We start from the raw sequence: 26,976 nt of genomic DNA on the forward strand, positions 1-26,976 counted from the left end.
AATATATATCTTTCTCTGAAATGATAAATAAAATCTTTTCCACCAAGCTAACAAATGTATTTGTTCCAGTATCTCTCTGCTGATTTGTTACACCTGTTAACTGATCAGATGTCATAACTAAAATGTTTACTTCCTTTCTTGTGAAATATGTTCCATTTTTTATTTCGTCAGATACCTTACATTTTAACAGCTTTACAATCCTTATTACAACTTCAATTGTCCATTCCTTATTCTTCATTAGAACTAAATCATCTGTATATGTCATACGTATTGATAATATAACATTGCCTCCCTTCTCACACCTTGTCTTCCTCATTTCATACATACATGTCTGCACTACTGCATTCATTACCAATACAAATAAGCACATATTCATTGGCTGTCCCTTTTCTAATACCCTCAATACTTATTTTTACCATCCATCTGTTTATCATAATTTGTACCCATGAATTTTCTTAACATTTCTTATTGCATTAATATGTCTTTCTGCTATATCATAGGCCTATAAAATCTACCACATTGCTCTAGGCTCGCTTTATCAAAGGCTTTAGCTATATCACATGCTTATTCTTTATTTTCTTTCAGCATTATCTCTATTGTGTCTTTTACTGTAATTAACAGTTATTTCACTTCTTTCCTTTTATACCACAGATCTCTTCTCTTACTACCTCATCCAATACTTTGTCCATCCTTTTTTGTAGTATTTTCTTAAATACTTTCCTTAGTGATATAAGCTTCCAAATTGTATATCTTTTCTTTCATTCTTTTTCCATACACATTTTATCACTCCATTGCATATGTCTTCTTTTTTATACCTTCCTATATCCATTCATTTTATATTTTAAAAAAGTATTTTGTCTTTCTTCTTTTCCTTAAAATACTCATAACTTATGCCACCTAATCTTGGTGCTGATTCACTCTTACCCTCTTTTATCATCCTATTTCTTCCATTGCTATATCATTTTCTAACTTTACTTTTTCACCTTCAAGTCTTCCTACCCATACATTTTCACTACAAAATTCTCTACAACCTCCATATCATCTTATTTGCATTTTATGTCTCCTTTTCCATTAAAGATAGCTTCCATTTTTTCTTTGCTGACTTTTACTCCTTTTCCTAAATAAGGGTCATTTCCTCTTTCTTTCCTTTCAGAAAATAAATCTTTGCCCATATAACATAATTTTTATTCTCTCATATACCTGCTATATCCATTTCTATTGCCTTTATTTTTGTCACTTCCTTGTTTTATCTCTTTCTCATAATTCCTAGAACTTTCTTCATATTTCATCCTATTTGTTTACTCTTCTTTCTACTTCTAAACATTTTTATACTTCTCAACACAGTGTCCAATATTTATAAAATGGTCCCATTGTCATTTAACCTTTCCATAACATCCTTAATTATCGTTTCTTCCTCATTGTTAAACCTTACAATTAATCTCTTTCTCTCTTTTATAATTTGACTGTCTTCCCCTATTCTAGCTCACACTGCTCTATGATTTGCAAAGAAATTGTCATCTGTACTCCCTTGTTATTTCTTTTACATCATTAGAGGAAAATATAATCAGTTTCAGTCTTAAAAATTACCCTTTTATATGCCCATTCTCTATTTTTTCCTACTTTTACATCTCCACAGTTTATTAATTCTCTTAACATCTCTGTATCCTGTGTTATTTTTCACTTTTCTTCCCTGATGTCACAGTTCAAATCTCCTATCATCACTATTCAGATATTTACTAATACAATTTCTTATTATTTCTTCAAACAACTGTTTTATCTCTGTCAAATTAGTATACACATAAATCACTATTAATCTTATACATTTTTGTCTCATTCTCATATCACATATCACTACCCTTCCTAGTATTACTATTGTTGCATCTAAAATTCTTATTTCTTCATTTTCATAAGAATTTCTATTCCAGAACATATCTCATTTCCTACCAAGGATAAAGTACCTGTGTTGTGCCAAATAAAAAAAGGAAAGGTCTACAGTTTGGGAAGGAGAGACACCAGTTGCTGGTAACTTGCCCATGTATGCTAACAAGAAGAGGGGAGTTGGATAAAGTGCCGAAATTTCTTTCAGGGATCAGTGAAAAAGATAGTCAGAAATGTAGAACCTATCACTTAAAGGGGATGCAGGTTCATTTTACTGTGCAAACAAAACAATAGAAGAAAAAAAAGTGTGGTTAAGGGAAAATGTAGAGAAGATGGCAGCCAGATGTAAGAAAGGAAAACTATATGCCAGATCCTAGGAAAGGGTTGTGGACACAAACAGAAACTAAAACTGGATATAAGAGTGAAATATCTGGGGGAAAACAGGTCATCTGTTAAAAGGGGGAAATCAACTGCAAGACTCAAAACAGCTCCCCAAGGAAGAATACCAGCTATCAGAGGTCACAAAAATTATCTTGACACTGCTATTGCAAGGGAAAAAAAAACAAGACAATGCCAGATCATCCAACAGGGTGCCAAAATATGCTCCATTTGTCAGAGGGGCGTATTTAAATCTAGCCAATCAAAGTCGCATTACTCAAACCAAATAAAGTAATACACAAAAGAAAACAGACTTTGGTTAATCTTCCTCTCTGATGTGACTTATTTTAGAAAAAAGGCAATGTCCTGTGTGGAGTAAGGCACTCAGAGATTAAAATAAAAATTAAATACCCCAGTACTTAGTCATGGGATCAGGATAGAGACCTTCCATGCTGCCTAAAAAGTGACAATCAGTGCTGAAAAACCTGAAGGAGAAGGCCCTAATTAGGCATTCAAACAAAAGCAAGAGAAGTGGGAAACATCAACAGAGGTAAGAGCTTTTTTTACATGCCTTCCAGGTATCAAGAACAGCTTCAGGAAATTATTAATACATATTTGAGAGCCATGTTTTTCCTTTGTAATGTAGATCTAAGTGGAATTAAAGACATTTTCACAAAGAAGTTGAAAGTCAATTAATACTGTAATTTGCTAGTCTGACCCTAGAGCTTAGACCCACATTCACATATAAAAAATACATCTTTATTTTAATAATGTACTACCTTGACAGAAGACCTGCAAAAGTCTGTCATGACTGTAAGATATTATAGGAGACAATTAATACTGTAATTTGCTAGCCCTGACCCTAGAGGTTAGACCCAGATTCACACAAAAAAAAAAAAAAAAATACTAGCTCTTTATTTGAATAATGTACTACCTTTACATGGACTGCTGTGGTGGTGCTGCGGTAGCGTTGTCGCCTCATAGCAAGACGTTGTCCCATTCGATTCTCAACTAGACTGTCTTCTGTGTGGAGGCATACGTGAATGGGGCGTGCCTTCGTTGAAGGTTGTGCATCAGGGCTGGTAACCCGGCACATAAAAATCCACTACCAATCATTAGCGGACCGGAGTTCCGCTGTGGCGACCCCTAACTGGGAAAAGCCGAAAGACACAAACAAACTACCTTTACATGAGACCTGCAAAAGTCTGGCATAACTCTAATAGAATGCAGGAGTTTGACAATGAATCAACAGAAGTTAACATGACACTACCTTCATGCAGAAATATGAGGAAAAAAAGAGATTTGGTCATTGTGTCCTAGAGTTTGTCACTGTGCTGATCAGGTTCCAGGAACATTTTCACGTAGTTGCTCTAATTATTGTGACTACATTAATAATAAAGACTCATATAACTATTCTTCCAACAAAAAGTCCTACAAATCACTCATGCTGTGTCATTAGAGTAGTGTGCATTTCCATTTGCAGAACATGCAATTTCTTTTGTATAGAGAAAGCAGTGAGCAGAGAAATGCTCAGAGAATTTACTGTGATTAGGGGCATGAATGGGGCCACTCTGATCATTTCTGATTCCATCTGTGGACACTATTCCCCATCAGAGGCAAGATGAGGTCTTGACTTCATCCCTGGGGCTAAAGAATTATGTTGACAAATTTGAACAGCCACCTTCAATCACCCTAGATTCAATGACAATACTTCCATCAGAAATCTTCTGAACCTGGAAATTTTTTTGGGCATACATTTTATGATCTGTAATTTGAAGTAAGTTATGAGGTGAAGCTTACCTTAAGTTAACTAAGCTTTTCCAAGCTATTTCAGGCCAGAGTAGTTTTTTTTTTTTGTTTATAATGTGTGTGTTTCTTCAATAACAGACACCTGGGCCTTGCAGTGAGGCTCTGATTACAACCAGTTGGCCCTAGGCATTACCTTGTTTTTCAAATTGTGTGTTTCTGCTTATTTCTCTAGATGTTTTGATTCAGGTCATTTTTTTAACTTACAGTTTGTGGCTTGCTTTCATTTGCATATAAATCATTTTTATTTTGGGAATTTTTACTTAATGGTCTGGGATTTCATTTTTTTATTTCTTATACATTTTTTCATGTTATTGTTTGTTGTTAACTTGTAGTTCTTTAATTAGGTAATAATTTAGGTAAGCACATGTGTTCTTCACAATACACATTTCAATATGCAGGTCTTCCAACACTGTTTTAATAATTTATGATAATTTTCTGTATTATTTTCATTTCATTGTACTGGCTGACCCCATCTATTACAGTTATAGGTACAAATATTGAATAATTTCACTAGGGTATAAGTATCTTTAGTATATGGACCACAACCTTTTGTTTATTATTTCTACTGTTAACATGCAACATAGATAAACTCCTTTCTAATCTGATTTTTTGTTAAACTTTGTAATAGTCTGAGTTGACATAATTTTTGGTTAGGATGTTCTACCCATTGTTCCTTTTATCTCATGTACCCTTAGCCTTTGACTAACTGTAGACCCATCTGAGGAAGTATCCAGTGTGAGAAGAATATGTTGATATGTTGGTAGAAAGAGTAATGGTTGACCCTTTCATTCTTAGTACTTCGTATTTCTTTCCCCTTCTTAGTCTCTTTATACATGCAGCCCATCTGGGATTCAGGTTCTTGGTATTGATTGGTGGCTGCATTCCTGCTTTCCATCCCCATTGGAGTGTTTCTTAACATCTCCTACCAGCTGGATTCTACTGCTTGTGGATACAGATGTGAGTGAGAATCATTAGCCATAGGGCCTGTTTACACTATTGTTACACTTTTTTTCTCTTGTTTTCTCTTGTTTTTAGGTCAAAGCAGAAGGATTCGCTTTGTGTTAAGCACTTTATAGTGAACATTATTAATGAGCAATCAGTGTAAATTGGGGGTACTGATAATGCTCGAGTAACAAAATTGGGGGGGGGGTCCTTTGACGTTTAGTCAGAGGCAATAAACGTTACTTCAATGCAACCTTTTTCCAAAAAGTCCAGATGGTTGTTCTCCACACAGCAGTTTCTTCTTCACAGCTTCCCAGACTCTTCCCAGCTTACATTTTCCCCTCTATTCCCTTATCTACTTGATGAAGGAGTTCTTATGAATTCCTTTAGGCTAGGTGATTTACTGTATTATTTATGTGTGTGTGTGTATGTGTCCTTTCTATGCCTTTCAAACCTCTTCATTTTGCAGTCTCTACCCCTTCTCATCAGACGCATATGCCAGTGATACTGACTGTACCCCCAATTATTGTCTACAAAACAGAAGTGAGTTCTTACCTGGATTTTTTATCTTTTCCTTCTCTTTTTTCAAACTTGTCTTTTTTCTCTGCTACCTCCCACTTTTCTTTCCATCTTATCTTTAGCCTGTTTGATATCCCCTTGTGTGTTCTTGATAATAATGTTTGGTTTACTCTTAACACTGTAGATTCCACATAAAGGGAAAAAGCAGGCTTGGCCCTTGTCCCAGTTGATTGTTATAGTCTGTACTTGGACTTTGGATAAAATGTTAATCTGTTCATAGGTAGCTGCTTGACATACAGTCCATGAGACCACTGAGTGGCCTAGCCCAATTTCCCAACTGCCCTAGAGTGCTGTCTGCTGAAGTAACTTGCTCAGAATCATACAGAAGGCAAACAGAGACTGAGGAAATTGGACCCTTGACTAGTGAAAGTAGTTCATTAACAGCTCAAAGCCTTGATCCTCTGCACTAACTACCAGCACCTTTATTTAGTTTTCCTAATTTCTAAGTAGCTCAGTATTCACTTTTGTTATGCTGTGAAATTTTTCCTGATATTTTTTCTACTTTTGTTTAGATAGTTTACATGTGTTTTTTTTATTCAACATGATCCTCTTTTAATTAATTTTAGTTTTTTTTTCAGTTACTGACATAGCCAGATCTATCCTTTGGTTCCATCAATCAAATGTCTTACAGAATGGCCCAGTTACAGGTGTAGTCTCACTGCATACCTATCAACCTGTTAACACAAGAAATCAGGCCAAACTAAAAATAATGGGGGTGGGAGGTGGGGATGGGGGCAAAGGACTAATTTTAAATATTGCTCTTGTAAACTTACAAATTTGCTAAAATAAAAGGTTTTGTGTCAGCATGTCTTTTCTGAAGGATATGAATTCTGAAACTCAAATGTATGTCATTATTTGGTGACTTCATCCGTCAGTGATTTGCCTGAAAAACACAGATTTTATGAAAAAAAAGACTAAAAATAAGAGGCAGAAATCTGGACAGTTGAGATGTATGTCTCACTGTCAGGTTTTAGGTACTCCCTTTTTCTATGATTGGTTTGAGCATTTACCGTTTTCTCGCCCTAAAAGGTTTGCATTTTGGGACTTCTGATTTGAGCTCTTGATTGGCTGCTTTAACCACCTGCATTTCTCATCTGAAAACTTCTTTATGGTTGCAGCAATTTTCTTCTTTTGCTGTCTGTGCACACATTCCCAGTCTTTTTGTTTAGATCGTATTTTCATTATACATTATGTACATTGCTATGCTTTTTTCATCCCATCTATTCCCAGATGGTTTTCTTCTTTCTTCTGTGGTAACTGTTGTATATCAGGTGGTTCTTTTACTTTAATGTTTTAGTTTCTTTTTTTTCAGAGATAGTAAATATTTGGTCCCATATTTACTTTAACCTCATCACTCCCTTCTTTGTAGCACCCTCACAGCAACTAATGCATCTGTAGATTTCTGCCTTGTGGTCTTTACTGCTGTCCTCTTTGTTGACAATGTTCTGCTGTTCATGCTTTTGTTTGCACTCTGTGTGTGTGTAAATATAGCCTTACAGTACACATTCCTTAACACTTCAGGTCACTTAGCATGCCGGATAATAGGATCTCACTCTCTCTCTCGCTCAATATCCCATCTGAGTACATACCTCTACTTTTCTCCAGTTTTCAAACTACCTTTCTGGTGGTATGAGTCCCCAGGGTGTTTGACATGGCTTCCCCCACCCACCCACAGAGTATCTTCCTCTACACAATAGTCTACACACTTTGTTTCACTTTTTCCTTAAATAAGTTATACCAGAGAGAGAGAGAGAGAGAGAGAAAGACAGAGACTAACCCCATTTCACTTTCTTTTATGGATTACTCCATTTGACATGAGTACAGCAGTTTAAATTAGCTGGATTTGATGAGCCCCCTTTAATAATTGGGGCACTTACTTTATGCTGACTTGGGCTCATCTTATTTTTTTCTTGTTTCCAGCAATAGTATTGTCCAGTCATTTTTGTGGCCTCTTACACCTGACACCTTCTGATGGAGAAGCTGCTTTATTTTGGTATTCTGACTGATGTCCCCCATTTAATTGGCCTCCCCCCAAAAGACATTTTGATCTAGCTAGTTTGGATTTCTTTTTGTGGTGGATCTGACTTAAGGTTTCCCTTCTCATCCTTTAGTACCTTTTCTTCTCCGTTATCTCTTAACCCACCTTTTCTGTTTCCTTTATGAGCTCACATTAGATAGATACTTGAATCTCTACTATAACATAGAGGGGATTGGGCTTAGGTCCTGTATTTCGAATTACCTCTCATTTTCAATGAAAGTGATTAAAGTACTTTTTCCATCCCCTCCTACCAATGGCTTATATGGCCTTTTTCTTTTATAATTATCTTTTTGTACTTTATAGTAGCTTTTCGTTTTGGTACAAGACAAGTAAATAACGGTTCCTCCATTTCCTCATTTTGATGTTGGTTTTCAACAGTAGAAATATCTCACTGATGGTGTGCCCTTGTTGCTCACCAGGTAGTTGGCCTTTTCCATCCTCTCATTTGTACTTGTTTTTGATGGTAGCATGTTTAATTGCTTCATTAAATGCTCATTCCTTTGTGTTTGTTCTTCCCCCTTTAGTTGTGTATTTCTTCACTCATAAAGTGATTCCTTTAGGTCCTTTCCCCTTAGCAAGTACCGCCTTTTGCTGTTGATAAACGTGAACTCTGTATTAATCTTTTCTGTTATTTTCAACTGCTCATTTCCCTTCCCTTTTGTATTAGATCAACAGCTCAAGAGTGGACAAACTTTAAATTGTGTTCTAACATGCTTACAACATTGTTAGAATAATGTTTTACATTATAATCTTCGTAAAATACATGCTAAAGTCTGAAACTCAAATATCTATCATTATTTAAGAACTTTAGTTTTCAATGATTTGCCAGAAAACCACAAATTTTATGAGGAACAGACCAAAAATATGAGGCAAAATCTGGGGCATTCTGCGAAACCAGGGAAAGTTCAGTGGTATTGTTCATTGCAGTTAACTATCTCAGCTATCATCTTGACTTCTTCGCTACCTGTGGTGTTTCAATGCCATTATTTTATACATTTAATTTTATTATACTTTAATTTTTTTTTTTTTACTTATTATTTATATCCCCTGTGGACCATTTATAATAGTCCTCTCTGTGCATGCCAACTTTTTTTATGCAGCCACATGGCACTTAAGACACACCCACCCATCCCTCCTCAACATTTCCATTTTACTTCTTTCACCAGCATTGCCCTTTAAAGTCTGGAGTTCTTGTCCCTCACTCACTCTGACATTTGTTCTGTATCAATTTTTATAGTATTTGCTTTTATTTATTTCCTGTTCCTTCCTCAACAATTTCTTACTAATTCTTTACACATCTTCACTGTATATCATTTCTACTTTGTTATTCACCATCCTTTCTTCTTGATAAATTCTTCCTCCCTCCTTTCTAATTTAAAGAATGGATACTGTCTAATCCGGTGTTGTCTTACTGACAGTAAATCATCTTGCCTAATAACATTCCAGAGCCTTTCAAGTAGTCAGTGGGAATGCCCAGCTATGCTTTTTTGTGACTTATTTTTTTTACCTTCAACTGAAGTGTAACTCGCAAGAAAGTATAGTTGTATGAGTAAACTTACCAGAACAGTAGATGTTTGAATGATCACTCTGCAGTAGCCTTAGCTAATTGGGTTATATCATGGCAAGTATATAACAGCCAGTCAGATTCCAAAGCTTCAGGCCACTTTCCACAAGCTCAAAATCATTAGGCAGCATGAGCTGAGATGCATGAAATGATTGGTTTGAACTCTAAAGCCTTCAGAGCTTTCATGCCAACTGAGAGGGAGGCTGAGTCTTGAGAGAACATAGCTAGGAGTAATATATGTGTATGTATGTGTGTGTGTGTGTGTGTGTGTGTGTGTGTGTGTGTGTGTGTGTGTGTGTGTGTGTATATATATATATATATATATATATATATATATATATATATATATATATATATATATATATATATATATATATATATATATATATATATATACACACACACACACACACACACACACACACACACACACACATGTTTGAATGGTGCAGTGGTGCAGTGGTTAGCATTGTCACCCCACAGCAAAAGGTTCTCTGGTTCGATTCTTGGCTGGGGTGCCTTCTGTGTGGAGTCTGCATGTCCTCCCTCTGTTCATGTGGGTATCCTCTGGGTGCTCTGGTTTCCTCCCACATTACAAAGATGTGTCTGGAGTGTTTCTCCCTGGGCCTTAGCTTTATTCCAAGTTGGACTTTCCCTGTAAATATATATATATATATATATATATATATATATATATATATATATATACACACACACACATATATATATATATATATATATATATATATATATACATATACATACATATATTTATTTTACTCCTAGCTATATCCTTTCAGGGTCCAACCTCCCTCTCACTTAGCATGTTTCATGCTATTTAAAACGTATCCTGGGATATTGTCTGGGCCCACAGATGCAGCATTAGAGAGAGCAGTAAGAACCTGTTCCCTAATGAAAGTAGGAGTTAAATTTGATGGTATTTCCTTAGGGGAGGGTGAGGGGGACAGAGGAGTAAAGCTGAAGTTGCATTTGTCAGCCAGCAGGTTTGCTGTCTTCTACATTATGTTCATCATATTGACCCTGCTGCAGTAGCTTTAGCTGTATGGGTAGTGTAGATCAGTGTAAAGTGTGCTTGCTACATCTTTAAGAAGCAAGCAAGGCTGTAAGTGCCTGTATAAATTCCAGACACATGCAATCCCTAGTGCCATTTTGAAGGAGCAGCCAGAGAGTGAGCATGCATGATCGCAATTGTTAGTTTGTATATAAGTTACTTAAGTTATAGTCAGTAAGCCTCTATAGTGATGTGTTTGTATAAAATAAAGCTGTTTGAACAGAACCCATGAAGACTCTTTTATCATGTCTTAGACACAAAAGCAACATGGTGTCAGGACCAGGATAGAAGAGAGAAGAATTTTCGGAGCCATGAGGCACAAATATGACAGTGAAAGTAAAATCAAGAGAAAAGAGCGCAAACATAGTCAAAACGAATCAAAAGTAATGAGAAGTAACACCAGCTATTTATTCCACATGAAAGACAAAAAAGGGCATTAAAAGGGCGCAAACCGCATTATCGGGCAAGTGGAAAATACGAAAAGTTTGTGAACTAAAGAAAATGCTTAAAGTAAAAGTATTTGATGAAATGACTAACAGTAAAGAAAAATGAGTATGTTTAAAGCAAAAAGCGAGCATGTATAAAGTAAAATGAGTGTGTTTAAAGACAAAGTAGGGTATGTTTAGAGTAAAATCAGCACAAGAAAAGTATACTGGGCATGAAAAGGGCTTAGACGAGCAAAACGAATATAATAAGAAAAGAAAAGGGTACATTAAACATTTAATTATTTATTTTATTTATTTTACATTTGTTGACCGGGCTAGTCTAGCTGGATACATGTCCATTTTCAGTAGAGGCCCGGGGAGAAAAGCACCACAACATAGAAAAAAAGACAAGAAACTTGTACCAAATAATAAGCACTTGAAAAGCAATGCTAGTAGGACAGACAACAAAAAAATACATCAGGTGGAGAAATTATAAACAAAGGAATACAACTAGAGATATAAAGCATTTGGAGTCCTGATATCACATGATATAACATGTTGAAAGAATTACAAAGAGAACTATCATTGAATATAAGAATATTACTGTGTTTTTTATTTCTTTTTTTTTTTTTATAGTTCAGTGGAGTTGGTGAAGTTAAAGTAGTAAGCTAGTATTAAAGTAACATAGTGAAGAAGTTGAGGTCAAAGAATAAGTGAGTGACTGGAGGCAATAAAAGTTTCAGTCAGGGTTGTGCATGTATTTTGAAGAGCTCATTGTGTGCAAAGTACAACTATTTCATGTAATACAGTCAAAGCATACCCATTTTGAAAAGGTTTCTTGTGCTGGGTGTATCTATTCACAAAGTATCACCATTACAGAGTGCTTCTTGTACTATAAAGAGTTGACTGGCAAGGTACTGCCATTTTGGGGACACAGTGTGCTGTATGCAGTTATTTGCAAAGTACAATTGCTTTAAGAAGTTATTGAGTTTTGGGCAACAAATTTTCGATTTATTCACATTGTGCAGTTGCTTGATATGCTTCTTACACTTGTAAGAGGTGTTTTCTTGCAAAAGACAAGATTACAAGAGTATTACAGTGCTTGTGAGTTGTTCAGTCGCATCGTAAAGTTCTCAAGTGTTTCTTAAAAGTAAATGACTTTAGCAAATGATGATAAATGACTTTAGCATTTTCAACTTTACCAGCAATATTACGAAAGTACCAAAATGACTGAGAAGTTTATTTCACTAAGTTTAGTTATTCAAAATTACTATGAATTCATTTATTTGCATAATTCCGAAAAGCCCAACAAAAGTCTTAAGTTCAGATCAAAAAGGCATTGGATAAATACTGTTTATGCCAGAAACCTATACATATGTGCATGTGTGTATGTTTATGCTTATTTGCAAAACCTTTCGCTGGTATGTGTTAATATGGCAAATGGATTTCGAAAACCCTGTGACTTGTATTTGATCAAGATATTCCAGAGAACTGGAGAATATTTCATCAATAGTACAATATTTTTATACAAGCAGCTTATGCAGATAGAGATGCATGCACCAGGGCATTCATTTTGCTAAACCTAGCAGGGTCAGAGGCCAAAGAAAGAGCGTTCTTTTGTGTATGCACCAGCAGTATATGAAGGGGAAGGTGCAGACCAGCATATTATTGCACAAACTGAATCAAGGGAAGACCCCAAGTGTTTGAAGCGCAAGTTCAGAGAAATGTGTAACCCCCAGACGAATATTACATTAGAGAGGCATATGTTTTACACACGAGATCAGAAACCAGGGGAAACATTTGCAGATTATATAACTGACTTGAGAAACAGAGCTAAAACGTGTCAGTTTGGTGATTTAAAAAATGAGCTGATAAAGGACAGGCTTGTATGTGCTATTAATAGTGCTGCGGTTTGAAAGATTTTACTTTGTGACAGTGATTTAACATTGAGCAAAGCAACAGAGATTTGTCAAATCCATGAGGCGACAAAAACAAACAAGTATGCTTGCAAGTGACAAGAGCATGGTTTCAGTTGGCTCCAGATCAAATGTAGATAGTCTGCAACATGTGGCAAAGAACAGCAGGACTAACCACGTGGCAGCTACAGGATTTCCAAAGAAGCCATGAAGTTTTCTAGAAAGTTACAGGAAAGGTGCAAGCTCCAGTGCCAGCTCAGTGCAGTACAAACATGAATCAGCAAAACCAAAATCTAGCTTTATTTTTAACTGCCACAACTGTGGTGCGAATCATGAGTCTAAAAGAGAGAAGTGTTTAGCATTTGGTCAGTAATGTCACAAGTGTAAAAAAATGGAACCATTTCCAAATGTTTTGCAAATCAAGTAAGCTTCATGCAGTTGTAAAGAAAGGTCGCACAAAAAAGCAAATTAATTAAGTAGAGCCGAAGCAGTCAGCTTTCTATGTAGATGGTGTATTAGTGCTTGGTGAGAGAGTTGATGCAGTAAACTTATTAACAAGAAGTGAAGTGTTTTGTACTGTTCGGATTAATGGAAAATTCACAGAGCTCAAAGTAGACACTGGTTCAAAGTGTAATGTTATATCACCAGATGCATTTGCAAGAGTGAGAAATAATGAACAACTCAATGTAACCAGTAGTTCGAGACTTGTTGCTTATGGAGGTGAAGAAATTCAAACTGAAGGTTCAGTGATACTTTCAAGTTATTTGGCCGAGAGCTATTACAACTTTGTAGCCCAAAGACCAGTGCAATCTTTACTGGGTCTCAAAGATAGTTTAAGAATGAATCTGCTTTCTTTTGCTAAAGAGGTTCATCACATAAGTGCATTTCAGAGTTCTAATTTCTCTGAAGCCAGAAGTGTGCTGATGTTTTCGATGACAAGTTAAGCAAACTTCCAGTTGTGTATTCCATGAAGTTAGACCCAGAGGTCACTCCAGTAGTCAGAACAGCAAGAAGAGTTCCAATAGTTATGCAAGATAAAGTTAAGGATCAGCTGGATCAAATGGTGCAGCAAGGTGTGATTTGTCCAGTCACAGAACCAACTGAATGGGTATCCACATGGTAGCCACTCACAAAAAAGGCTCAGACAAGATCAGAATATGCTTTGCCCTAAGAGATTTGAACAAAGCATTAAAAAGACTGTATCATCCAATGGGCACAGTTGAAGAAGTTGCAGCTCTAATACTGAATGCCTCTGTATTTTCTGTTTTGGATGCAAAGAGTTCATTTTGGCAAGTGTTGCTTGATCGCAAATCCTCATTTCTAACTACTTTTGGTACTTTATTTGACAGAAACTAATTCCTAAGGATGTCATTTGGAATAAATTCTGCAAATGAAGTTTTTCAGTGTGCAATGGAGCAAATTGTTTTGGGTTATCCTTGTGCCATAATAGTAGATGATCTATTGGTTGGAGGCAATGGTGAAGCAATGCATGACAGAAACCTCAAGAAAGTTCTAGACAGAGCACGTAAAGTGAACTTGAAGCTCAGTCCTCTGAAGTGCAGATTCAGACTTCCAGAAGTAAAGTATGTAGGACATTTGTTTATGAGTGCAGGCTTGAGGCCAGACCTGGCCAACAAGCAGCTATTTCAGAAATGTCAATGCCAGACAATATACAAGCTTTACAGCATTTCTGGGCATTGCCAACTGTTTAGGCAAATTTATACCAGACTTCAATGAGTTGACAGCACCTTTAAGAGAGGTAACATGCAAAAATGTTGCATGGTCATGGTTGGAACAACACCAGAAGGCATTTGAAGACCTCAAGCAGAAAATTGCCACCCCACCTATGTTAAGATACTATGACATGAGCAAACCAGTTACTCTTTCCAGTGATGCTTCATACTTTGGCCTAGGTGCAGTTATACTTCAAAAGGGCAGACCAGTAGGCTATGCATCTAGAACACTAACCCAAACTGAGATGTAGTATGCTCAAATTGAGAAAGAGCTTTTGGCAAAAGTATTTGCATGTTCCAAGTTTCACAATTATATTTATGGTCAAGCTATTCAGATTGAAACTGATCATCAACCTCTACTTACTATTTTAAAGAAACCTATGCATTCAGCTCCAGTGAGATTACAAAGAATGATGCTCATATTGCAAAAGTACAGTTTCAAAATGTTCTACACAAAAGGCAAATTGCTCTAACTGGCTGATACCTTATCCATATTGCACATAAATACAACAGAACAGCTTGACACAGAAAATTTTGACTTTGATGTAATGTCATTGCCTAATTTTTCCACCACTAGACTTGATGAGTTAAGAGATCACACTCAGACTGATCCAGTTTTACATAAGCTCAATCACTACATTAATATCAGATGACTGTCAAAGTAATCTAGTGTATCACCTGAAGCACAAGAGTATTTTTCTTACAGAGATGAATTGTTGATGGCAGAGGGTATTATTTTCAAAGGTCCTAAAATTCTTGCTCCTGCTTCCTTACAACAAGAATATATTCAGATTTTGTATCATCGTGACCCAGGGTCCATGTCCACTAAGAGAAGAGCAAGAGAATTGATATTTTGGCCTTCATTATCAAAAGACTTTGATAGAGTTCTTTCTTCTTGTTCAGTATGCAATAGAACTAAATCGCATTTGCACAGAGAACCACTTCAGCTGAGTCCAGTTCCTGAACTACCTTGGTCTGCCGTTACAGCTGGTATCTTTGAGTAGAACAATCAGCACTACTTAATTCTGGTAGACTTATTCGAATTGGTTTGAGATTGATCTACTACCTAACCTAACATCCACTGATGTTATTAGTAAGTTGAAACATCATTTCTCAGTTCATGGTAGTCCACACAAAATGTTTTTGACAATGGTACTCAATTCACTAGCCATTTGTTTCAGAAATTTGCAAAAGGATGGGACTTTGCACATGTCACTAGTAGTCCTCAATATCCACAGTCAAATGGTCTAGCTGAATGTGCAGTGCAGTGCAAAGCAATTACTTGAAAGGTCAAAGCATGACAATACCGATATATTCTTGAATTTGCTTAATCTCAGAAACAACAACCGTTATGATATTCTTGCTTCACCTGCTCAAAGACTACTTTCCAGGCAAACTAGAACTATGCTACCTATTTCTTCAAGTTTGTTGCAGCCTAAACCTAAGAACAACAAAACCATCAAGGCTAAATTATTTAAGAAGCATAATATCCAGAAATCTAGTTATGACAAATCGAGCAGATTACTTCATCCGTTGAGGGAAAGAGAGATGGTACGAATTTAGACAACAAGAGGTTTTGATCAAATAGGACAGACTACAGGCATCTGTGCTGAGCCAAGATCCTACTTGGTAGATTCCGAGTGGTGGAGTATAGGAGGAATCACAGACATCTTCTTCATATACCAGAATCATCATCATCATCACAACATTGTTTCTGTGATGCAGACTCTAAATCAAAGAGTGAGTCAGACATTGTTTCCAGACCAGAATGTGTTCAAAATTCTGATTCCATTCCAGAAAGTGATTCACACATTCTACAGCTCACCCATTTTTCAAAAACTGTTCCAGTTGCTAAGTCTAATTCCCACTTTTATGTTACAAGATATGGACGCGTATCTAAGCCTTGTGTGAAATACGCAGCAATGTGGACTTGATTGTATATGCATGTGTATTTAGTAATGTATAATGCATGACTATGCATTACCTGTGATTTCTGCATGCCAAATAGTTTCATAACAATTGCATGATCTATTTCTCAAAGAGGGAGGATGTAGATCAGAGTGTAAAGTGTGCACTACATCTTTAAGAAGCATGTGAGGCTGTAGTGCGCATATAAATTCCAGACATGTGCAATCCCTAGTGCCATTTCGAAGGAGCAGCCAGAGAGTGAGCATGCATGATCTCAGTTGTTAGTTTGTATATAAGTTACTTAAGTTAAAGTCAATAAGCCTGTATAGCGATGTGTTTGTATAAAATAAAGCTGTTTGAACAGAACCCACAAACACTCTTTTATTGTGTCCTAGACATGACAGCAATAGGTAGATTACCCTAATTTACAACATCTGAGTGGGGGAAGGGTCCAGGATCCTCTGGAGACTGGTCATAACAAAGACTTATCTAGACCTAGAGAAGGAATCAAGCTTGTAGTGCATTGTAGAAATATGTACAGAAATCCATGTTGTTGCTTCTGGAATACTTCTAGAATCCAATCCAACCCTTCCCAAAAAGCCATGGATGAAACCAAGGCCCTAGTAGAGTTAGCCTTGACCCTGCGTGGAATAGTTTTGCAGTGGTGAGAGCAACAAAAGGTAATAGCCCTAGGCAAACATTTCGAAAATCTGTTTAGACGCAGGTTGCCCCTTCTTGTTACCTTCAGAAGAAATAGACAAATGATCCAAAGATCTAAAAGATTTTGTTCTGTCAAGATAGTACCTAAGCTGTCTGTTGACATCCAAGGTGTGGAGTATCCTTTCACCCTCATTTTTGGGTTCAGGAAAGAAAACAGGGATAGTCTGGCTTAAAGTAAACTCAAGCATGATTAGTTCTCAAAGAAACCCTGTATCTGTCGAAAATGAGATAGGGTTGACTCATCATAAAAGCTTGCAACTCTGGAAGTCTTGCAGAGGTCAGAGCAATAAGTGAAACAGTTTTCCATGTTAAGAACTTCAAGTCAGCCTGATGAGCTGGTTCAAATGAAGCAAGTGTTAGCTTCTTTAATGCCAAGGAAGAGCCAGTGGCTTTCGGAGGCCTGTTATGTAAATCCCCTTTCAAAAACAATTTGACATGAGACTGCGTTGAAATAAGAAGAGTCATGGGCAGACATGCTGAAATGGACCAAAAATTAAACTTGATTGAAGAGTAAGAAAAGCCATAGGATAGTAACTCACACAAATATTGTAAGACCAGAGAAACACTAACCATGAATGTGTGTTGTTTATGTTGTTGTCAACAATGAGAACACCTTTTCTATTTCTAATAAATGATTTTCTAGTGTCAGGCTTTCTTGCCTCCATTAGAACCTTCTGCACATCCTCAGTAAACAAGTGCCTAAAGGGAATTAAGACCTATCATCTAGGCAGTCAGTTGAAGTTGGCAGTAGTCAGGATGTATGGAACACTCCTGTTCTTGTGTGTAGATCTATTCTGTGATTAAACTTGTGGTAATTGCCCCTGGCCATTTCCAAAAGAAAGAAGAACCACAGTTGCTGGACCAGAAGGGAATCACCACAGTAATCTTGGGGGATTCCTTCTGAATGTTAAGTGCCACCCTGGATATCAGAGGAAATGGTGTCCAATGGTGTCCAAGTAAAGGAAAAGGTATTTGTCTTTCAGTCCTTCTTGTATGGAGTCCTGGAACAGAATTTTACCAGCTGATTGTTCAGACAGGAGGCAAATAGGTCTACTTTAGGAACTCCCCACGGATTGATCAAATCTTGGAAGATGCCCTGATCTAGGTTCCATTGTTTAGGGTCTGCTCTTGTCCTGCTCAGCTTGTGTGCCACACTATTTTGCTCTGATGGGATGTAGGATGCCTGCAGAGTAAGATTGTGCTGAAAGGCTATATCCCAAGCTAACATGGCTAGTCTGCAAAAGGGGTCAGACCTGGTCCCCCCTTTGCTTGCTGTACCACATGGATGTGGTATTGACTATAACAACTTGAAGAGATCCAGGGGTGGGGCAAAGATGATGCAAAGAGTTGAGGCCCGTGATTAAAGCAAGCATCTCTTTTTTATATTTATGCGCTTGTGTCCATCATTTGGCGTCTCAAATACCTCGCACTTTTCTCGCTCCTGACACTGGTCCCATAAAAAGTCCAAAGCATCTGTGGTGACCTACTACTTTGGAGCACTGGAGTGGTGATCTGGATTTAGGGATATATGCTCTCTCCACCAAGTGATTTCTCTCCTGACAAATCCCAGAAATGGTATCTGAAATGAGAATTGGTGTTGGTGCTGGGACCAGAGAGACTTCAGATTTCATTGCATATTTCTCATGTGGAATCTTGCCAGGAGTATCAGGAGAATCATAGATGCAAATGAGACCCTAAATCCTCATGTATTCCCTTACAGAAACCAAAGTCTTAGTGGAAAACCCCAGAAACAGATCTAGATATAGATCTATTTTAACTGTGGAAGAAAAGCTGTTTGAACTGAGGTGTCTAGCAGATACTCCCTGGAGCACACTCCTGTGTGATGGGGGTCTAAAAGATTTTTGAATGTCCTCTTGAAATCCCAGCTTATTTGAGAGATCTCTCACCCAAGAATGATACTTCTGATAATCTGAAAGAGACTCTTCAAAGATAATGATGTCTAAATATTAAAAAATGTGGATACCCTGTAGCCCACAATGAGCCATCACTGCAGCTAGACACTCTGTGAACACTCTCAGTGCAGTAGATAATATAGAGAGCAAAGGAATGAACTGATAATGTGATCCAGACACAAAAACATGCAAGAAATGCTGAAGACTGGATAAAAATGGATGTGATGAAAAGCATCTTTTAAATGTAGCATTAGAAGAAAACCTAATTGAGGAAGAAAAGGTAACAGGTTGTGAAGTGAAAGTGTTTTGAACATGGGCACTATCATAAATTGGTTTAGGACAAAGATCCAGAAATGGTCTCCAGACATGTTCTTTCTTTGGTACTAAAATCATCCTTGAGTAAAAACCTTTCCCAAACTGGGAATGAAGAACTGGCTCTATTACTCCCTGAGACAATTTGTGTTGAAGGATGAGGGAAACAGAGGAGTCTTTTCTGGTACATGAAGAAGTAGTCCCACAAAAGGAGGAATTTCTTCCCACTGCCATTTTGTAACCTTGATGAATGATCTTCAGAATCCATTTGTCTGAAATTATCCATTTCCAAATATAGAAATGAAGATTCAAACTTTCTAGAAGGGGAAAGGGGACTGCCAAGGTGGGAATGGATTACATGGTCTCTTAAATAGTCATTCTGACTTGTTAGACTGCCCTATGTTTTGAGGGGTTTCTGCCTTCATTTTGAAACCCTCTTGCCATTTCTTTTCAAACATCTCTTTACCAGCATTTTGCTGAGATTTTTTATTTTGTTTCTTGCCAACACTGAACAAGAGGGTAGAAAATCCCTTGGAAAATTTGGAAAAGGAGGATAAAAAAAATCTGAGAGATTACCTAAATCAGTTTACCCCTTGTGTCACATTTTATATAACTTATGCAGTACAGGGTCCAACACCTAACTCTATGTGCAAAGGAGAATTTAACATCTTATTTTTCACATTATCTGAGGGGTTCTGAGATTGCAGCCGGGAAAACCTCAAAACAGTACCAGTGGCCATAACCCTGGAAATAGCATCAACAGAATCATACACACACTTTAAACAATGAGTTCTGACATGTGAAATGGAAGAAACCTTACCAATTAAAGCAGAGTTTTCCTCACAAGAAACCATTCCTTGTACATTCACAATTAATCAGAATAAACTTTAAAATCTGAGCCAGACAATTCAAAATTCTGAAAAACAAAGTTACAGAAGCATGCACCTTTAACCCATATTTACCAATTATTTTACCATCACTGCCAGAAAGTGAAGGATTGGAATTAAGTTTAGCAGCAGTAAGATTAACTAAAGCTATAGTTGCTGGGTCAGGTTTAGGAAGAGTGCATAAACAGTTAAGAGACTGAGTAAACCTATACAATCTAACTGCATTTTATGGTCAGCAGGATGATTATCAGGAAAATTGTAGGCAATGATGCACACATCCTTCAATGATGACAGCACAGGAGGGATGAGGAAACGCCATTTGTAACAGCTTATAGGACTTTCATTGGTAATGAGAAACTTCAATGTTCTCCCACTGAAAACATTGGCACATTCTGGAAATAGTATCAGTGAAAGAGAAATCCTCACAGGGCGAATCAGATAAATGTTCTCCTCTGAATATGAATCAGAAATCTGAGGAGAAAACCCTGTATCTGTCCTTTCATATTCTTTTCCAGATACAGACTCTTGAATCTCTTCAGCAAGTGAGGCATCCCTTTTCCTTTTACCAGAAGCCGCCTTATAAAAAAGATTAATACCCTGAATTAGACCCTGAGCCAGACCTACTAAACTACTCACATCTGGGAAAATTTGAGCAGGAGTAGATACTTGTCTAGTTTTCCATTTCTTTTTGACAGTAAAAATGGAGCCAATAGGGCAACAGGGTTGGTAATGACAGAATCAGCTTGTCCAGGGATTGGCACAACACTCTGACTAACAGGGAAGACTCCTCTGCTCCGTCTCCTAGGACCAACAAGAGTGGGTCTCCCTTGCCCATTGAGGGGACCCCAACAGCCACAATGGCCATAGCAAACCCCTGGTCCATAGTGCCTGTAGATGCTACACCAGAGCGATCCGGGGTAAAAGATGAGTGGTCTGGGGAACCAGCTTTGACCACTGCATTGTCATTCACATGTGGCTGAGTCAAACTGCCAACCTGTTGTGGCTTGCTTAACTTTTTCTTTTTGTGGCTAGAACAACCAACCATGGGAATGGTGGCTTGTTCTATGGTCAAGTTGAAAATAGTGCCTCTTTCCCAAGGAACAAAAAATAAATGCAACTTTTTTCAGCTAAAATATAGTTTAAACAGTTTTTGACAACTTTTAAAATGACGGGGAAAAAAGTGCACTCCCATCTTAATGTACAGTTAAGTCTTGTGACAGCCCATTAAAACACACACTCTTAAAAGAAAAATAACTTTCCTAACCAGTGAAGTACATTTAAGCAATACATTTTAATAAGAAAGGTTCTTCCCCAGAGGGAACTTATTTGCCCAGCAATGCAACAGCACAAGTCATCAGTCTTCAAAAGCCCACAGATGAGTGCTCCCTTCAGAGGCAGGGAAGCTCAGAAGGCATTGGCACTCAAACCTGTCTTTTTAAGCAGCTCAGTTCACACTGCCTAACAGTTTGAGCACATGGAAAGTGCCCTGAAGCTTTGGAAGCTGGCCTGCTGTTATATTCATAGCAGGATATAACCCATACAGTTAACTAACGCTACTGCAGCAGTGATCAATGTGATGATCATCATTTGGTTCTATCTTTCTTAGTGGACCTGACCTATGGGTGTCCCTTCACACATTTTTTTTCTAATCTATGTTCTGTACACACTCCTACCAAACTGCCCTTTTCATTTATTACTGAGCCACCATCACTAGGCTCTGTTTTTCCATTAGTTCTCCCACAATGCAATTCTGTTGAAACAGTGATTTTAACCACACCCCAACAAGAGACGAAAGTTTTCCACAGAATGTATTTAATGGTTACATAATTGTGAATTTGATGTAAGCATCACTAAAAATGTAAAGCTGAAAGAAGTCCGTACCTCAGGTAAAAGTACTCATACTGTTTTAGTTTTCCTGGCATTATGAGCTAATTTGATAAAGAATTCGTAGCCACTGTGTCTGCCTTTTTTTATTCAGATTTTTTTCTTCACTTTTTGTATGCTGTTCTTAGATGTAAATAGTCATATTTTTTATGTGCTCACACACACATTCACACACACACACACGCACACACACACACACACACACACACATACACACACACACATATAAAACCAAAAAAGCAAAAGGTCACACAGACAAACCAATCATCCTCATAAAATTTGTCATTTTTTGGCAAATCATAGAGATTGAAACCACTAAATTATGGTATACATTTGAGTTTCAGACTTCATATCAATAACTTCCAAAATTCTGACTGGAGCTACTTTGTAAGTAATATGTGTGTACATATTTTAATACACCTTCTACAGCCATACATATAGTGAATGCTTCTGCTTGGCTTGAGGCATGAGCCTTTACATCTAGGTTTCTCAGGCAGACTATGTGGTAATAAAACAGGTAGCAGTAAGACTGAAGTCTGTGAATAGCTGTATCATCTATTATAGTTGTATTTTTAGTAAGTTGTAAGCCCAGTTATGTAGTTTAAAAAATGATATTGGTGTGTTTCTTTCATTATTTTGTTTCAGTCAGGAGTTTTTCATCAGAGTCCATTCATGAAAGAAACAAGAGAGATGGAGTTACAGTTGAAGGGGTTCTACAGAAGTCCAGCATTTTCAAAGATGTTCCCGTTTGGTGATGCTGTGCATCTGCCTGTCGACTTGTGCCACACATTTGCTGATCTGCACATAGTCCTGAAGAACATCAAAGACCAACCAGTGAGTAGGGTTTTCCTACCTGACATGCTAAGAGACCTCCATCACATCACTGTAATTGAAGGAGAAGCTGGTAGTGGGAAATCCTCCCTCCTGAGGAGGATAGCAATCCTGTGGGCATCTGGTTGCTGCCCAGTACTCAGCAGGTTCAAGCTGGTGTTTTACATCCCTCTTTCTTCAGTAGAAAAACATAATGATATCAGTGGAATAAGTATAACAGGTTGTCAGACTAGTGTGAAAGTGCCTGGACATCACCTTCGAGATATGGCCAATTTATATGGAAATCGGTTGCTGTTCCTTCTTGATGACTATGGTGATGGTCCTGCTGTCCCTGCCTTTCTTGAAGAGATTATTCGGAAGAACCCAGTTAACAGAGTGGTCATGTTGATTGGTATCCGAACTAACAAAGCAAGCATGCTTCGCCAGATTGCTAGAGTCTTCAGCATTCAAGAGTTTCCTCTGTACAGTTCCTTTTACTTACTTAAAATGGTTTTTTCTCATGATGTGATGAAGAAAGAGTCATTTATACATGATCTATGTAAGTTTCCTGCTCAGCTGACAATATTAAAGACTCCCCTTTTTACCTTTGCTATATGTGTTCTCTGGGTGCATTATCCTTTACAAAACAGCTTCAGCCCATATGACATTTTTAAGACATTCCTGCAGTATATAACCCATAGGCACAGCAGTAGGGACAGTTCATGTCTGGTTTCTGTCTGTGGCAGTCTTGCTTTGAAAGGCATTTTTGAATCCCAGTCTAACTTCACTGCGGAAAATATAAGAGAGTTGGAACTAGATGAAGGCAAGTTGCTCCAGCTGGGATTATTGACAAAGTTTACAGCACAGAGGTTGCACCCAGTCTACAGGTTTTACCATCACTACTTCCAAACTTTTTTGGCTGGGAAAAAAATGATACAGCTTCTTGAATCGGACATCCCGAATGAAAGAGGTCAGGGCATGCAGTACTTAAAGAAGATTGACACCATTGTCAAAGTGCTGAGTGATTTCCGTGAACTTCTGCTCAGTGCTATGACATGTTCTTCATCTTCAGCTTTGCAGATTATTACACACCTTTTCCAGATTCTACAGTCAGACAGCCTGATTGGAAGGGACACAGAAAGCTGGGATATATTTCACCACCAAGAAGTTATTCAACAGCTCTTTGAGACAACTAAGAAAGGTTTTGTTACTGTTGATAATGCAAATCTGAGAATTCATATGGCACAGATATTTTTGGATTTCATTATTCAGCTAGCCATTAAAGGTCAGTGTTTAGAAAAGTGCTACCCTGAAATTGTGCTCTACTTACGTGGCAAACAGTTACAATTCTCAACTTCTTCCAATGAAAAATGGCAGTTACTTGAGGTTTTGAAGAATCACCCAGAGTGTTTGCCACTTTTGGAAGGTATCAGTCTTATACTGATTGGTAAAAATGCATTCATGAAACTGGGGTCACATCTGCTGCAAAGGTATGTAGACAGACAAGGACCACCTACTGTGGAAAGCGAATATGAATCCACTGTTCAGTGCTATACCACCCAGACAAAAGAGGCAGAGATGGAAAGTACTCTGCACACCTTAAATCGCCACTATGAAGTGATAAAATCTTACATTCCTAAGGATGTGACAGAGGCACTGTATCCAGCTGCAGGTAAATTCCAGGTGCCTTTGCTACAGTTGAATGTCTATGGACTGAATGGTCTAGATGAAGATGACTGTGACAATCTGGCAGCGATTTGCTCTACAGCAAAGTGTTTACATCTGAAGCTGATTAGAAGCCCTTTCTTTCTTAACAGTATAATACCAGTTTTGTTTTACTACAAAGACTTGCTTCTGAGCTGTACAATTGAGCAAACAGAATTAGATACAAAAGAACAGTTTCTTCTGACCTGCTGTACCAGGCTAGAGTCACTGCACATAAAAGCGGATGATCTTCAGCAAGTACCAGGTATGGACTGCAAACTAATTACATAATTGTCAGCATGAATTCTACTTCGTAGCATTCAAATCTTTCTACTGAGTGCTCTCTATTTCCTTTGCATTTTCCTGTTTCTGCTGGATGTATGGACACATTTATCCGCTGCTATGAGACTTCCATTTTAAGTGAAGCGTTTCTGTCTAATCTGTCTGTATTCTGTTTGCTCATTTCTTCCCTTTCTGCCATCTTGCCATTCGTACGACATAACTCTCCTTCTAAGGCTGCTCAGACTCCAGTCAAACTGAAATATTTTAACCCTTTTTAATAACCTAATGGGTATTTCTGATATTTTTTTTGGAGATGTGCAACAAATCCAGTGTGAGATCAGAGGATACATCTGTAGGCTAGGCATAGATTTCCATGCAGCAGTCTGTAGGAGACCAAGTACATGGATATGGCGTTAAGATGGTTTGCATAGGACTTGTTTACTCCCTGTATTCTTTTAGTGAGGAACCTACATGGTGTCTGAAGCAGTTGCAAGTGCATGCTCAAGTACATGCCAAAGCGTGCATTGTACTGGATGATTTGTCTGATGAGAGCAAAGTACCGTGGAGCAATAACCTCCCTGGACCTGGATACATGCCCTTACTTATAAGTTGTGCAATGTAGAATGACTTTCTCACCATAGTAGACAAGTGCTGGTCAAAGGTCAGGTTATTTTCAACTTGCAATCCTAGATCCCTGACCATTAGGTCTACTTTTAGGGGTGTATTATCAATGTGGTAATTTCCATAGGTGGCCATCTTTCCAAAAGGTACTATTATGCATTTTTTCACATTCAAATTCTAGTCCATGGGTCTGGTATCAGTTATCTGTCTGTATCAGGCCCTCTTGAAGAATACCTGTGCCTTTAGGGAATTCAGTGCCTACAACTAATTTGCAGTATGATATCAAAGAGGAGTCAATGAGGGCAAGTGATGAAAAAAATGAGGTGTGCTTCAGGGAAGTAACTAAAGCATGTATAGCTGGAAAAAGTGATGAACTTCTTGTGGCTTCAGGGGGCTACAGGGAAAAGATATAAGAAAGAAAGAACAGAACATTAAAATACAATGAAGTAAAAGGTGCAGAGAGAGATGAAGGCACATCAGGAAGAAAACAACAAAATGGGAAAAAATGGTTTGAAGGGATCAGACACAGTTCACAGAAAACAGTAGCTTAGAATTTTAGATTCCTTCAAAAAGGAAGTTATATTAATATTCAAACAAATAATCATACTTTCCTGGAAAACAAATGTCAATAAATAAATAGAGGAATAAAGGGCGGGAGTCTATGAGAAGTTACCAAATTTGAACATAGTTTCTTCCATGAAGAGTAAGGACACACAAATGCCGCACTAACCAAGCTGTTTGCCATTAGCTGCAAGTATCATTTTTATCAATCAAGAGTCCTGGCATAAGCCAAAAATAATGTTGGGGGGGGCAATATCAGCAACATAAGTTTAAATATTACCCTAACTCATTTAGAATATTAACAGAACATGAATTTTCACAGCAGTAGCAAGTATAAAACTCAAATGTCTGGCATTGTTGACTGACTGTATTCCTCAGTGATTTAAAAGATAATCAAATAATTTTATGATGGGCAGGATATCAATATGAGACAAAATCAAGAATGTTCTAAAATGTCATGGTCTGCTGAGAGGTATGGCTGCAAGCCTGTCTCATACTGGTCAGTGATATTATGTTAGTAGCATGCTGCTTCTAAGCACTTCTCATACCAGTTAAATGGCAAATTGTATTCTAGTGTGAAAGTCTTAAAAATTACCACTGTGTACCGTTGTGAACATACCAGCCTTGAATAAATCAAAATCTTAAATGACCTCCACAAAGGCTTTCTGAGTACTCATTTAGGAACAAAGATTAAAGGGGATACAGTAAATGGTCGATTCATTTCTTTTTTCACGTGTATTATCTTATGTGTAAAATACAGCACTGGGAGCACAGTTCATGTTACAAGTAATAAAAATTAGTTTTTTGTTGATATAAATGAAAATATGCAAATAAATATAAGGTTGGAGATTATCAAGATAAACTGAAAAATTTGTAATTTTGCAGATTTTTATTGAAGCAAATCCTTCTGCCATGTTTCTTATTTAAATATTGTTGATTTTTCTGAAATGTCATGAAGAGTTACTGAAAGTCCATTCAGTCTGCTAATAATTATGTATTTGACTGTATTTGTGGTCGGTAAATACTTTACGCAGCAGTCA

At 37.5% G+C, this 26,976-nt stretch overlaps 1 protein-coding gene across 1 annotated transcript in view; it reads left to right on the forward strand.

Annotated features, from left to right (window-relative positions):
- The window catches only part of LOC122805967 (baculoviral IAP repeat-containing protein 1-like), a 319,950-nt gene extending 295,187 nt beyond the window's left edge, over positions 1 to 24,763 (forward strand). The window contains exon 7 of the mRNA XM_044076207.1: positions 22,604 to 24,763. Coding sequence (XP_043932142.1) covers positions 22,604 to 24,763 — 2,160 coding nt within the window. The remainder of the gene's footprint in view (positions 1 to 22,603) is intronic.
- Positions 24,764 to 26,976: the final 2,213 nt, after the last annotated feature.

The sequence above is a fragment of the Protopterus annectens genome, chromosome 7.part0 (genome assembly GCF_019279795.1).
Source record: "Protopterus annectens isolate FY-2018-M chromosome 7.part0, PAN1.0, whole genome shotgun sequence".
NCBI classification, from domain to species: Eukaryota; Metazoa; Chordata; order Ceratodontiformes; family Protopteridae; genus Protopterus; species Protopterus annectens.